Here is a 15731-nt window from a genome sequence, read left to right as displayed (position 1 = left end):
AAGGTGTGGGATGCTGAAAAAACACCTGTTTGTTAACTGGTAACAGGTGACAGTATCATAATAGAGTATCAAAGGGGAATCCTTGAAAGATTCAGTCATTCACAAGTAAGAATGGGATCAGGTTCACCATTTTGTGAAAAAATGCCTGGACAAATAGTCAACAGTTTAAGAACACAGTGTCTCTACACAAAACTGCATTATTTTACTATCCACAATCCATAATATCATTAAAAGATTCAGAGAAGCCAAGGCAATCTCTGCATGTAAGGAACAAGGCAGAAAATCAGTGACTAACTGTGACCTTTGACCCCTCAGGCAGCACTACATTAAAAACTGACATGATTGTATAAAGGATATTACTAAATGTGCTTTGGGAACACTTTGTAAAACCTTTAAACACACTTTATCATTGCATCTACAAATGCAAGTTAAGACTCTACAACACAAAGCGAAAGCCACATATCAGCAGACATCTGGTATAGGAGTGCGGTTGTGCCCATGGCATCATGGGTAACTTTCACATCCGTGAAGGCCCCATAAATGCTGATTAAAAAAAAATGCACATACAGGTTTTATTTCAGCATGTTAGTGCCAAGACACAGTCTGCATGTGTTACAACAGTGTGCCTTCGTGGTAAAGGAGTTCAGGTAATAGACTGACCATCCTGCAGTCCAGACCTGTCTCCCACTGAAAATGCGTGGTGCATTACGATGTGCAAAATACGACAAGACAAGAGACTGCTGAGCATCTGAAGTTGTAAATCAAGCAAGAATGGGATAGAATTTCACTTTCAATACTTCAATAATTAGCATCCTCAGTTCTCAAATGCTTACTGAGTTTTGTGAAAAGAAAAGGTGATGTCACACAGTGGTAAACATGTGCTGTCCAGACTTTCTTGGAACATATTGCAGGCATCAAATTCAGAATGAATTTTTTACAAAAAAGAATAAAGTTTATCAGTCTGAACATTAAATACCGTTTTGTAAGCCCACTGTATTCAGTTGAATACAAGTCAAAAATGATTTGCAAATCATTCTGTTAAGTTGTTGTTTACATTTTGTAAACCGTCCCAACTTTTATGAAATCAGGGTTGAATCCCTGCATGTGATAATATCCCATTTAAAACAGTTGAAAACAGTTTCTCAGTAAATTCAAATTTGCATAAAATCAACTTGTTTTATGCTAATAATTTGCATAAAACTACATAAATGTGAATAGAACTTACTAACTTTTATTTAAAATGGCTGTAAATTTGCACAAAAGTAACCACAAATTTGCTGTTAAACACTCCATGTTTGCAAAAAAAATAATGTATAATTCTCTAATTAACCATAAAGGCCAGTGATCTCAAAATTACCCATATTATACCACTTAAAATACATACATTTATTTAGACTGACACAAGATATTGCATTTTAAAATTGCACAAAACTTAAACTTGTACATGACCGTGGTTCCTGAGTCGAGTCAGGGGTGTGTTCTGTTATATTTCCGTCACTCACTCTGATAACGCCTAATCTCACACCACAGAGAAAAAGAGTCAAAAGAGGAAGTGATGTGCTGTGTGCTCGACTGCAATATTCAGTAACTCACTCAACTGCCTTTCTCATCAGGCAAACATGAACACCACAGAACCATCTAAGGCAAACCCAGTGTATGCTCCGGTCTATGGCTCTGTTATGGCACTGGGTCTGCCTCTCAACGCTGTGTCACTCTGGATTCTGCTTAGACACCACCGCATCACATCCCCCAGTGTCGTCTTCATGATCAACCTGGCAATCTCAGACCTGCTGCTCACCATCTCCCTGCCTTTGAGGATCCACTTCTACGCCAAAGGCATCTGGACACTGGGCGCTGAGACGTGCATCAGCGTCATAGTTCTCTTTTGCACCAACATTCAGTCCAGCGCCATCTTTATCACCTTCATCAACGTGGACCGGCTGCTGGCTGTGGTTTATCCTCTGAGGTCACGCTATCTTCGAACCTCTTCGAACGCCTGGAGAGCTGCTGCGCTTGCTTGGGTGTGTCTGTTTCTGTTGAACATCCCACATATTATTGGCTTGTATAGAGATATAAAGGACAATTCCTCGAACTGTTTTGATTATCGTGAAAACCAGACAAATGGTATCCCAGCAATGGTTTATTTTTGGATTGTGTTAATGTTCATTCTGCTGGTGATCAATGTTGTGTGCACTTCTCTGGTGTCTTGGACTTTATGCAAACATGTCACTGACTCTGCAAGGATCAACAACAGGGTGAATATCATACTGATTTTTATCATTAGTTTTGTTATGTTCACCATATGTATCTTGCCCGTGAAGGTTGTTTTAATTACAAAATCAACTGCGATTACACCTTTGACATGTCTTGCTACTGTGAACTGCTGTCTGGATCCACTGTTGTATTACTTTTCCCTGGATGCCTTCTGGAAGAAAAAAGAAGATGTGGAGCTTGCAGGAGAACAGTAGAAGAAGGACAATCTGCTATTTCATGAGCTGACATCAGATTTCCTGTGTGACATTCTAATTTCTGTTCTTTTTCAGCAAAACGCTGTAGCTTGTTTGGATGCTGGATGCTAATTTAGCTAATTTTGCTTCAGGTTTTAAAGTATGTTGGATTTTGTCAAGATGCCAAGAATGATTGTCTTTTTAATAAAATGTTTGTGAAACTAAAATGTTAAATGTTTGCTTAAACATACAACACGTAAATTCTGTTGCTAAGGGTCAATCTCATGGTAAAAAATAACAAAAACATAGTTTGATGATGCTGCAAAATAGTGTGGGATCATGGGAGTTCTTCTTTATCAACCACCATGGCAGATAAAAACATATGATATGACTCAGACAGAAATCATGCTCACAGAGGAGGTAATATTTGTTTTAATCACATTACGTTTAGTGACATTCGCCAACTTCCTTCCTCACTCTCTGAGGTATCCAATGTGTCCCGTGTTTTCCCGTAAGTTACAGCAACTAGCTTTCAACATCTAACAGGGAACACACTTGAATAAATTATAGATTTCTCTGCATTTGAACGTTGTTGAAAACATGTGGGATAACGTAAGTACACAACTTATCAAAATATATGTCTTGTGTTTTTAAACATTTTATTGTGGAAATGTTCCATATTATATATTTTTCTTAATTCATACTTATATGCTGTAACATCACAGCTTCATGAGTCCTGGCAGTTTCATGAGAAATGATGATCCTTAAGGAAATAGTTCAACATTTTGCAATATGTTCATTTATTTTCTTGCTAAGAGTTAAATACTTCCAAATAGAAATATTTCCATGTCTGTATGGTGAATATGTGAATAAAGCCAGAGCAGTGTCTGGGAGTAATGCATTCCTCTGTAATTTATTACTGTAAAGTAGTTTAAGGGATTGAGTTTTCCAGTATTTATATTACAGTTACAGTTATTGAGTTCATTTTTGTCCTAAGTAGGCTGCCTTCTGATGATGTGTACATGCAGCGGGTCAGTGCAGGTCACGTCAGGTGCAGCCATAAAGCTAAATGAAGGATGTAGGATGAGGGAGAGGGAGCGAGACATACTTTCCACAGGTGGAAGTATTGTCATTACTTAGTTTGGCTCCTCAAGAGAGACTATGTGGTGAAAGAATCTGATCTGATGGTCGCATTCAGAGAGGTTGTTTTTTTTTCAGCCAATATCTGGACAGCTAACAACAAAAGCTTTCTGGGTGTTAACAATTCACTGGATCAGCAGTTCAACTTTGGAGCGCAACAAAGATGACAACAAGCTACAAAAGTAATATTGTAATATGACTAGTAACTTAACTAATTACATTTGATATCAAGTAATAGGTAAAGTAATTGTATTACTTTTTAAAGGAGTTATTACGGTTAGCTTAAAGACTGATGCTGGCCAGCTGCTCTGTGTTTGCAAGTAAAACTAAAGTGTAAAAACAGTACAGACAGTTCAGTATTTGGGGAAATATGTTCATTGGGTTTCTTGCATAAAGTTAGACATGAGAATGGTAATCACTTTTATGCCTGTACAATAAATATAAAGCTACACTCATGAGATGCTTCGCTAGTTCAGTGCAAAGACTGTAAACAGTGGGTTTGAAGTGCGCAAAATTACGCACGGTTATATCCAACAGCTCTGACAGAGGCACACATACTTTTTGTCTAGGTTGGGCCAGTCTCGTGCGATTAGATATAACATCTTTAAGATTTTTTTTGTGTAATCCTTGTTTTCCCTACAAACACGAAAACGCAAACACTACAGCTGCTCCAGATGTAGAGTAGCTGACTGATCTGAAGACGATCTGACAGCTGTGATCCTGTCCCGTGCGCATTTTGCAGGTCTGTTTACGTTTGTTAAGCTTTATATTTATAAGAACAATGATTATTTTTCCCTATGTGATGAGAAAACTATGAGAGAAACTTTAAAGGCACACACACGCGGTTACACATAAATGGAAGGACTTTTGTGATTGTGGAGACGTGTGTGTGTGTGTGTGTGCCTCGGCCGAGCGTGTTGGTTGCTATCTTGTGCATTCAAACCTGTTGCGTCACAGAATTTGCGCTTCGGCCAGGTTTTAGCCCGGGGGTCTGCAACCTGTACGATCAAAAGAGACAAAACGGGAGAAAGAATCTGTCTGGAGCCGCAACTTTTAAATGCTCTCTTTTCCCTGAAGACTTTTTTGGCAGTCTTAGCTTATGGAGGCTCAAGAAGACGAGCCACCATCATAATTTAGAGGAAAAGACACTGGGCCGTAGACACAGACTTTGATGCATATTTTAGTTAATGAAATATTAACACTTTTTTGAAATTTGGTGTACAACATTACAACATAACAGTTTTGTGCCGACCTCAAACTTTTGCAAACGTTCTGCTGACCTTTAGTTGAGATAATTTACTATTCTCCTTAGATAAATTTATAGGAAAAGTTAAAGTTAGAGAAACTAAAAAAAAAATTGGTCACAGTTAACTGTGAACTTGATCTGTTACTATTTTGTTGCCTTAAAATTAAATGGTTTACGCTATAATTTTTTATATACAACATTTTGGGGTTTCTAAAATTCAAATATTTACATTTCATGTTGCTTTCATTTTTAGACCTCCTGCCCATGGCTGCAGGTGCAAATGCATTTGCTATCTGGGTATAGGATAGGGCGAATGGTGTTAATTGGTCAAATTTTGAGATATTGGTGTTTTTTTTAACCCTTGTCAGGCTGGGTACTTCAGCGTTAAACTCTGAAGCCTGAAAAATGTGTGATTGCATGTTTAACACCCAGGATGGTTTTCCAACAGTTGCCAAAGAAAGTGTACCACAGGTTCTGAGTGAAAAACATGGCATAGGCCTCATTTTAGCAACATCCTTTTCACTTTCTGTTGTAACACAGTTTGACTCTCCTATGCATTCTGTATGTTATAAATCCTTTCATGTGACTCAGGCTTGTGTTTTCTTTCGAGTGTGTCTCAGTCCCAGAGCCAACAGCTCTGGAGTCCTAAGCCTCACCAGATGGAAGGACAACAGCATAAGCCCACAGCAGACTGTAAGGATCTAGATGACCTCATCTGCAGATCTGAAATTATCCAGAAGTAATAGCTGCAAATGCAATTAGCCATTGGGGTTTGGCAGTAGTCTATACTGGATATCATTTCTGTCTGGCTTCATATTAACCTGGTATTACGCTACTGTGTCAAATGAGGACACTGATGGAAAATGATGTGTATCAAACATTTAGACACCAAGAGGGGAAATAAAACAATTATCTGATCATTCTCACATCCTGTGGTGTAACAGATGGGTGAGATGCAGTTGCTTAATCAAAGATGACACACGAAAACATTGAAAATTAGCTACATGATTGAGCAGAAAACTATGTCGTTAAAAGCATATGGACAATAAAAGCTATAATCTGTATCAGAATGAGCAAATACGTAAGTAAATGAACCAGGGGCATATGCTGTGTTGGCTAAATATGAGAACAAGCTGTGAAGATTCAGATTAACATTTCAAATGTTTAAATAATTTGTTGTTGGCCCAACAGTGGAGACGGTGAAAAAGATTCTTTGTGATCTGACTTGGATGGAAGTGCTGCTGATTTAAATTAAATTTTGTGGCTGTGTGTGGGTCACGACAGAATGAATTTCATTTGTGGTCCCTAAAGGAATGAAAATTTTCAGCAGCAACACATCTTTTCAGAATCAGTGCCCCTATTGCAAATATATATATATAGCAAATGAAGCTCCATTCATCTCCATTGTATTGAGAATGAGGCAGAATTTATCTCAAAACCTGGACAAATCAAGATTCTGGTGGCAACATTTAGCTGAAAAAAATTCCATGTAATATTTGTCAATAAATTATATTTAAATTAATAATGCAATAATAAACTATTTCATTGATCTCACACCTGCAAAAAAAAACAAAACATTTACAGCAACTTGGTTTGATGCTTCGAAATAATTAATAACAAAATAAAAATGATAAATCAAAGAACTGAAAATATGTCAGTATGTTTTGTGAAGATTATGAGGAATATTCATGTATATTGTCACTGGGTCATTTTGCCTCAGGTTTAGGGGTCTAGAAACAAATATAAGCATCAAGAGATTATTTGTTATTTTCACTACTTTATTCACAGACAGATTTCATCAGCAGACAAAATATACAGATCAAAGTTTGTTTTGTTTAACTAACATATCATATTATAGGCTCCCTTTCAGTAGTATTGACTTTAGTCCAGTCTCTGACTCTGGACTAAGGCTTTAAACGTTGTTTTACAAAACATTCTAACAGTGCTGCTTTTCTCTTATCGATAACACATGCAAGGGGAAACAAAGACGTTATTTTAAAAGGATTCACAAAGGCATGGATGAAGAGTGTGCAAAAATATGACAAAAGAGAAAAGCTGATGAAGAATAAAAGCAATTAAAAGAAATATGGTGACCGGCTTCAATTAAGATATCAAGAATATCATACAAAAAAGTGAAAGCAGTTTAATGTCCAATGCAACCTTCTCTAACTTCTACTGTGTGGAAATGGTTTTAAAGAAGGAAATGAAAAGCAGGAAGAAGAGCAAGGAAGCAACAGGCAGGCAAGAGGTTAAAGATGCAATCAAGCAACTAGTCATCAGCAGTTATATGTCTACATTACAGAGAACATGAGAAAACAAGATACGAATTGAAATCTGTGGATGATGTGTGCTCAGGAAAGCAAAGCTTCATGCTTTGCCTAGATGTATAACTAAGAGACACAAAGTAACCTCAAGGGCAAGAGGAAAAAACAGTACAGTCACCTTGACAACACATGGAGAGTCATCTCCCCCAACGACAGTAACCATCATAGAAATCCCCAGAGGAAGAGGAGAGGTCTTGAAACTATAATTCATTATTGGCTAAAGGATTTGCTACATGGAAAATCCTGTGATAGAACCAACAGCTTAGTATTGCATCACGCATTAGAAAGAGAGGTTGTGAAATGAAAACAAAAAAACAAAAAAACAAAAAAACACCTATTACAAAAGACATCGGACCAAAATCACAAGTAAAGTGCAACTCAGACGTGATCAGACCCACAAGAGTATGCTACAGTGGCTGGGGCAGCGACTGGAGATGTGCCTTTGGGTGGGTGGGCGGGTAGGAAGGATGACACAGATGACCATCGTGTTCACGCTTCATCACAGATAACCGTCTCCACTACGAATGTATTCTCAAAGTGACGGATGTGGTGGCAGTCCTTCGCCTCGCGCTTGTTGATGCCTGAGAGGGAAACAGGGCGAGACGCAGAGAGGGGATCAGTGATGTGACTTCTTCAGATCTCATCACAACAGTTTCAAAACAATAAAGCCCCTCCTTCTATCCTTTAAAACTAAAACACAGACCGACATCTATCAGGTGACTGATGAGATTCACTGATATTTGCATCGATCCCTCCTTTAACCCCGACTTACGCCTGTGGGTGACACGGCGGTTCAGACGGTACGTGTCCTTTCCATTGCACAGGCGGTAGATGAAGGGTCCCAGCTGACGCATGTTGTGCACTTTGCCAGTCACCACCATCTCTTCATGGATGATGTAGGTCTGAGGCAAGTATGTCCCCTTCTGCAAGAGACAGAGGTACAACAACAACAAGCTCACTGGGGGATGTTTTCCAACAGAAAAACTACAGGGTTCAATAGTCAAAAAGCAGACGACATAACACTGAGTGCTGCAGGGATGACGAATTTTTGCTGACCAACCTAGAACTTAGCATCGCTCAGGTTCTCTAAACAAAGAGTGTAACTGCCTCACATTGTCAGTTTTTTGATTTGTTTATCCTCCCGTTTTCTGGGTCCTACCTGTATATAGTACCCCCTAGGCGGAACTAATTAGTGCCGACCTGGCGCTCCGCACGTCACACATTAATTGACGCACCCTGCCAGCAAAGCGCCAAAAGAAGTAAACGTTATATCAGCGCTTTACCTAAGTTTAAATTATTAAGGACATAACCACACAGAAGAAGAAAGAAGACGAAGATAAGGAAGAAGCAAGCAAGATTTAGCCCCTCTTTAGTAGTAAGCAGCCTACGAGGTATGTTTTGGTTCAAGTTCATCTTTGTATGGTAAAGAAATGTGATAACTATAAGAGTACAATGTCGCAAATACATCTTTCCATGATATATATAATGAAGTGTATAATTTATATGTCATGTGAGTGTAGCGTGTGCAAGTTATGTCATAAAATGAAACTTAAGGTTAAGCTGCAGGCTGTACTGTGATGTGTGTGACAGTGTATTATCTCATGCCATAGACATGGCACCTGTTATAGCTGCTGGGAAATACATACGCATTTTGTTTATTGTATTTTTTATTGTTTATTTTCCCTTTATCCAGTTCTCACGGGTTGGTCTGTCCATGGAATAAACCCCGTTTTTAACCATGACCTCGGGCCTCGTGTCTACTACTTGAGGGAGCTACAAAAAGTCAATAGTATTTTTCCACTGGATTCTGGATTAGTGCAGAAAATAAGCTCTGTGACGAACAAAAGTTTATGACACTTTTCACATTTTGTTCGGCAAGACAATGTTCATGAATAAACGCCACTTTTATAATTTTTGCAGCGTAAATGCATCACCAGAAGTAAAAAGCTAAGGTTAGGCTATAAATGAGCTACACTTTCGGCCACATGGCTTCAGCGTCACCAACACTTCCTGACTAGCAGTTGGCATAATGATTTGTTATGGACTGGACACCCTCTGTAGTCTAATTTAGCTACTTGTAAACACCTTTTTAAGACCCATAAAGGCTTCAGACTTCATGAATGGGGTATTTACTGACATATTTTATCTTGAAGGACAAAACTTGAAAATCTCTTTAAGCTTTTGTTAACCACGGACCTTATTTCATGGCACCTGGGAACAGCAAAAGCTAAAAATGAAGCCACTGCTTTCTAAGAATTCAAAGCTGTTCTCATGCTGAGATTTGCTACATCTAAAATCATACCCACAATGTGTACTATCATTCACGATACTTTTGTGTAAATAAACAGTAGTATGCATTTTTTCAGGTGCAATGCTCAGTGTATATCATGTCACTTCCCAACTTATTAAAAAAATATATCACACCTATCAAAGGGAATCTTTAAAATACATTTAAATTGAAATGTTACTGATGTTATGCCAGAGCTGCCTTGTTGCTGTTTGCCTTTGTCTGTTGTTTTTGTTACGACTGTATTGCATTGTGGGACATTTATGTCAGCATAGTGTCAAGTGCTTGGATACTGTTCTTCCAAACAGTATGCACCTGCTGGTCAAGTGGTTTCATACTAAAGCACTGTTTCAGCTTACTAAACAGCACATTCGTGTGGAATTTTGTAAGCAGACATTATGTTGTCTGAGATTGCAGCTGTGTTACCTTCACATTGATAAGAAGTTCCCAGAGGTTGCGCGGAGGCATCACAATAGTGGTGTTGAGCTCAATAACGTAGCACTTGTCCAGGGCAATGTCATGGTAGGCAGTCAGTCCCTGGAAAATAAAGCAATTTATTAAAGACCAACTCTAAAAAACAGTGCTTAGTTTTTGTTTGCTTTTTTTTTCAATGCTGGTTATCTTTTGGCAATTTCTTGTGGTAAGATTTGATTAATTTTAGCGATATCAGCTGGATAGTCAGCCCTTATTTTACTCCAAACTGAAACAAATATAAATATAAATTTATTGCCATCAGGATTTTGAACAGACATTCATTGTCGCCAGAGACCTACTGACTCTGGTGATTCGCTGTCTTTCCAATTTGTCCAGTATTTTGTTTCATGACCTGAAAAACAAATTACATTCCTGACATTCTGCTAATTAGCTAATCTTAGCATGTGAACATGTTAAACTAAATCATGGTGGACATGGTAACCATTACGTAAGAGATAACGTACAGTGAGGAAGTCATTATGATAAACCCAAACAGGATGAAGTCTTGAATCATCCTGAAGGGGTTTATTTCACAATAATGACTCACTGTGCACTATCCTGCTTGTTTCATGATTGCTTAGCAAAAACAGTCAGTAGCTTGACACAAAATATTAAATTTTAAATTATTTTACACAGAACCTATGATCAGAACTGTGTCCATAGCAATGGTCTGTTCTTCATAGCAACAGTCAGCTATAAAGAAATAACAGGCCTTAGAGTGCTGTAAGTGAGTAGACGTGAGTATTTAACAAAGCCATGTAATGTACCTGCTCAACATCGGTGTGTTAGCATTGTCACTGTGAGCAGGTTAGCATGCTGATATTAGCATTAGGTACTGTTTTCTATTATATGTCATTTTTCTATTCATTTTTTTCTGTAATTTCTTGAAAGTGGGCTATTAAAAACACACTCTTATGAGTTACTTGTAGTAAATATTTAACTGTGTGCTGCACTGTGTTATAAATGTCAAGTGTGTGTGTGTGTGTGTGTGTGTTTGTCCTCACTCTGTGGAAGTCATGGATTATATCAGCGGGGTCGCTGCCTCCAAAGTGAGGCACGGGCACAGTGATCTTCTCATAGTTGTCGGCCAAGTAGATGCCGACATTTTCCTCCAGCTCTTGACGCCCACGCAGCGGGGCATACACAGAGTCTTCATAAAGCACCCTGCAGTGGAACAGATTCTCCTCTGGGATCTGCACACACACACACACACACACGCAAACACACACACAAACCAGCATCCAGATCAACAGACTGACAGGCACACTCTGAAACCAAGGAAACTAAAAGGGAAGGAAGGGTCATAATATTGCCAGACTTTGGTGCCAGTTCTATTGAAGTTTATGGGAGATGTATGGAGAAACACACTAAAACCCAACATGTCTACATTGTATGACCGTTGATGAAGAAATGGCTCTGAAAAATATATAAAAAATTAAAGAACATATTTCACACTGACTTATTTTTCCAAATGCCTGCATTTGTGTATTTGCTGTTGCATTATTTACATTACATCTCCCATAAGCTTCAACAGAACTGGCACCAAAGCCAAAGTCAAAGTAGAGTGTTTGTAAGAGATGAAATGACTCTTCCTTCATTTTTAGTTTCTTTGTCAGAAGCAATCTGTCACAAGAATAAACTCCTTAGGCCCCCATCAGACAGTGCACAGTTTTGGCAGTGAGAGGTTTTCCAGTTGTTTTCAATAAGCAGGTAGCATTTTGTGTGCTGCTAATGCGTGTGCGTGTAGCGGCTGTAGCTGGATACCTGGAGCACTGTGATTTTACCAACAAGTTACCAGGATTTGGACAGAGAAAAGCAGTCTGGAGACAGAATAGTGGTATGCTTGAGATTTCAGGCAAGTTGTTTTCATTCATATAAACTGTACTAATAACTGCTTATATTCAGTTCATGGTTTGTGATAAACTTAAACCGTGTCTCTCACCGTCAATCAAATCCAGTGTCCTCTCCCAGTTTATTTTATTCAGATGTTTAGGTAGTTAATTAATTAGGAAGTTAACTACTTCTAGCTAACCAAAACATAGGGTTACAGATCTGAATTTACTTCACAGCAAAATCAGGACTGGGCTATGGACAGCTGATTTTTTGCTTGCCTAGCAACAATAAAAAGACCACACCACACTGCTCTTTTTTTTTTTAACAACAGCTTACAAAAAAGGCAGTACAGTGCACACAGGGTTTTGCAGCCTGCCAGATGTGCTCTGTGTGATCAGGGCCTGACTGTATACAAGAGTGACTAATATATAAACAAAGGAAATCATTTTATTTATGAATATAGAATTGGGACACACAGTGCACAGTACAGTTAAATCTTACATGAGGTATAAAGTAGTAGCGGTAGACATAAATGGAAGCCAGGACCAGACCAGCCATGAACACAACCAGGCCAAATGTCAGGCAGCACAGTCCATTGAGCGGAGACTTCTTGGGCCGCAGTGGCAGGACCAGCTCATCCTCATCCTGGAAAACACACACACACACACCAAATATTAATACTCTTCAAATTGACGCAGAAAAGCATTTCCAGGCAGCTTCAATCCAACTCATTTTCACCATGACGAGCAGCTGAAAACGACCCAAATTAACTAACTGCTAAAATAGAAGCGTGCATTAACAGCAACGCTACGTTTTGAGCAGGAATTAAAAGCACTGAGCTTGGCCAGAGGAAGCGACGATGGAGCGCCTGGAAATGAAAACTTGACTGAGATGGTGAGTAATCTTCCCAGACGCCTCCAGTCTCACAGCCCATCTGCCGGTGCCACGCGCCCAACCTGTACTGGCAGGGTGGCACTACACACAGATAGTAGGCACTAATGGAGCAATTCCATTTACAAAAATAATGACTGTAACTGTAGTGCCGAGCGGCCGTGGCAGGTAAAATTAGGCTATCTTTTGGAAAAGTGGCTCTTTACAGACAGGACAATGGTGGCTATTCTTAGCTGGAGCTGTGAAGGAACAAAAGCGATTGTGTGGGCGGGTGAAATGGTTGTTCTAAGAAACTTCAAAGAACAGTGATGACAATCCTGTGTGACCATCGTTTTAAAAAGGAGATGACACAAAAAGCTTGAACCCAGCGCCTTTGATTCAACAATATTTTCATGTTGCGACAGTCCTTTCACTTCAGTCTGCTGTTCTTTGTGGAAACAGAGGGCGCATGAGGACAAGGCGACAACTGTGTATGTGCGAACACACACTTCTTCTGTGATACTTTGTGTTCTCCCACCCCACTGAGAGATAGTGGCTCTTTCACAGCAGCTGAGAGTGTGACACACCATGAGGCCTGTCTGTCTCCTGGTCAGTACATTTGAACAGATTTCAGTCACACACACACACACACACTCCAGCTCTGTACTTTTGCAATATTCACTTTGTATGCATGCCTGATGTCCTATCTATATTCCATTATGGCTCATCATCTCCAGGGCTCAGTCATGTATCTTTGATAAGGGTCGAGGGGGTGCTGGGATGATGCTACAGCAAAGTTGAGGACTCCACTGCTCTGCTGTGAAAAATAATCTTGCATGCGCTGCAAGCCACAGCAACCCATCTGCCATTTTGTCAAGCAAAGCTCATGCATCTCTTGCATTCTGTTTTTTTTTAAGCTGGGGAGTTTATCTAAATCTGCACTGAAGGAAAAAAAAAAACATCAGAGGCCATGCCACTTATAAAGCAACCCGTAACACAAAGCCTTTACATTGTTAAATTGCATTTTGCTTGTAATCCTCCATTCAGTCCAAAACAAAGAGCATGCATTTGCACATTGTAATAACTCGCATCAGGGCTGCAATGAGCGCACTGGCGCAGAGGAAACCATCACAGCATGACATGTTTTTGTTTCCAACCAAATGGCGATAGACGCCGTCAGAAAACCCCTGCTGTTCATGGCTGTGCAGGTGCAGGAGGCTGCCCTGCAGAAAGCCTGAGCACAGCAGGCTTCACGTTCAATAAGAAGCATTATAACGCCACAGCAAAAGGCGTTATTAATAAGATAAATAAGAATAAAGCGACGCGTTAACTCACCACTGGATGAGGGATGAGGATTTCGGTCTTGTCGCCATCGTTCTCCTTCTCCACTTTCTGTCCCGCGACAGACTGGAAGCTGATCTTCACCATGGCTCGGTCTCCCTGTCTGTCTCCCTGTCTGTCTCTGTGCAGGTGTTGACGATAGCTGTCCTCCTCTCTGAATCAGGTCTCCTCAGCTGGTCGACGGGCCGTCCCTTCCTCTTCTCACCGCTGGGCTGCTCCTCTATCTGTTTTTGTCTTTATCTACCGGAAGTGTGCTGTTTTGTTTTTTTTTTTATATCTGCTCTTAAAGGACCAGTCCGCTGTTGTGTGTTTACTGGAGAGGGGACAGATTCCATTCAGAAAACTAAGTTATATCAGTAAATTAGATGACACTCGATAATTAGTAAGCAGTTCTTCTAGCCTCATAAAACGACTTAATCTTCGTGCACTGATGTAACATTACAGGTAACCAAAACCATTTACACACAGGTTGTTAACGTGTGATGAAATTAAAGGTGCAGTGTGTAAGATTTACAGGGATTTATGGGCAGAAAAAGGCAGAAATGTTATGTAATAGCCATAAATATATTTTCAGAAGGCGATTTGTTATTGTGAACGGGGAGATGGACCCGAGCTGTTTCATTCACAGAGAACAGCAAACCAAATCATCAATGACTATTTTGGTTCTGTATTTGGTAATACAGAATATCATATAACCAAGACTAAATTGACAGAATGGCAGGATTCAGAGAAAAAGTTGTACAATGTGTCTTCTACTTAAGCACCACTGTCAGCGCCATGGATTTATCAATACACAGCAGTTAGGCGATGATATTTCAGAGCCATGGTCAGAGTCATAGATTCTAACTCGCACAAACCTCAGTCAGCTAAAGGATCAATGAGTCAGGCAGATATCATATTATATTCAGATATACAACCCCGCTGCCCTTCAGTGTCTCTGCTACTATGGGATGGAGAGAGCGAACAGCATTCCCCCTGAAATCGCCTTGAATGCACCACACCCCACCACCCCCCAGCTCACAGACCTTCTTTAAGGCTTCTATAATGAGATGAAATAGTAGGGGACACACAGCTGTTCCCAAATACAGTAATTAAGGTCACATTCCATTTAGTGTAGAAGAGCCTTTCCAATGAGCATCCTGACTGCATTTGACCTGAATGAAACAGAGTTTTTTAGTTTTAAATATGAGTTCACTTGACCATTTGCCAGACTCTGCTGACAGAAGTCATTGCTTTGTCAAAAAAGAAAACAGAAGAGTAATGCATTCACTTGAGAAAAAGCATGTTCCCAATTTTTCTGAATTAACAAGATTAACAAGAACAGTAGCCCATAATTATGATACTGAGCCACAATTAATTATCATTAGAAGGACCTTCAAAAATGTGATGCACTGTCATAGAATAGCCCTCCAAATAGTTTTTAAGAAATGGTTCTTTCCTAAACAAAGAGCTATAACATTAAAATGCTGGATACCATTTTTTAATAACCCATACAGCTGTTACAGTACAGACCAGTAAGACTTAAAATAGATAATACATCTGGTGTTGAATGATAGTTACTTAAACTTCTGTCACCTTAATCTGTGTGTTCCAGTATACTCTGTGACAAGATTATCCTGCCTTTAAGAGCACTCCTTGTGCGCTAGTTGAAACGTGTTTACCTCTTCCTTCATGTCATATACATGTATCTCATTAAGAGTTTAAGTTCTCATTAATGGCTTATTAATCGGTGGTAAAGTTGTAAAAAGATCCACATAGCTGGTATGTTC

At 39.4% G+C, this 15731-nt stretch overlaps 2 protein-coding genes across 2 annotated transcripts; one reads left to right on the top strand and one right to left on the bottom strand.

The window, feature by feature from the left end:
- The first annotated feature begins 1619 nt into the window (after nucleotides 1-1619).
- LOC146328182 (lysophosphatidic acid receptor 4-like) lies at nucleotides 1620-3821 on the top strand. The gene has a single exon (XM_084716276.1). It carries the CDS (start codon nucleotides 1620-1622, stop codon nucleotides 2466-2468), a length of 849 nt encoding a protein of 282 aa, XP_084572402.1. The 3' UTR covers nucleotides 2469-3821.
- A 2769-nt stretch (nucleotides 3822-6590) lies between these two features.
- Nucleotides 6591-14214, bottom strand: itm2ca (integral membrane protein 2Ca). Its single transcript, XM_084717053.1, has 6 exons — nucleotides 13957-14214; nucleotides 12253-12396; nucleotides 10923-11111; nucleotides 9871-9981; nucleotides 7930-8080; nucleotides 6591-7738 (listed from the first exon to the last, which is right to left on the bottom strand). Exons 1-6 carry the CDS (start codon nucleotides 14047-14049, stop codon nucleotides 7647-7649), a joined length of 780 nt encoding a protein of 259 aa, XP_084573179.1. The 5' UTR covers nucleotides 14050-14214; the 3' UTR covers nucleotides 6591-7646.
- Nucleotides 14215-15731: the final 1517 nt, after the last annotated feature.

Source organism: Lutjanus erythropterus, chromosome 4, assembly GCF_056507025.1.
Source record: "Lutjanus erythropterus isolate fLutEry1 chromosome 4, fLutEry1.hap2, whole genome shotgun sequence".
In the NCBI taxonomy this organism is placed as follows: Eukaryota; Metazoa; Chordata; class Actinopteri; order Lutjaniformes; family Lutjanidae; genus Lutjanus; species Lutjanus erythropterus.
The sequence above is the reverse complement of the archived record's forward strand: the minus strand, read 5'-3'. Positions and strand labels throughout refer to the sequence as shown.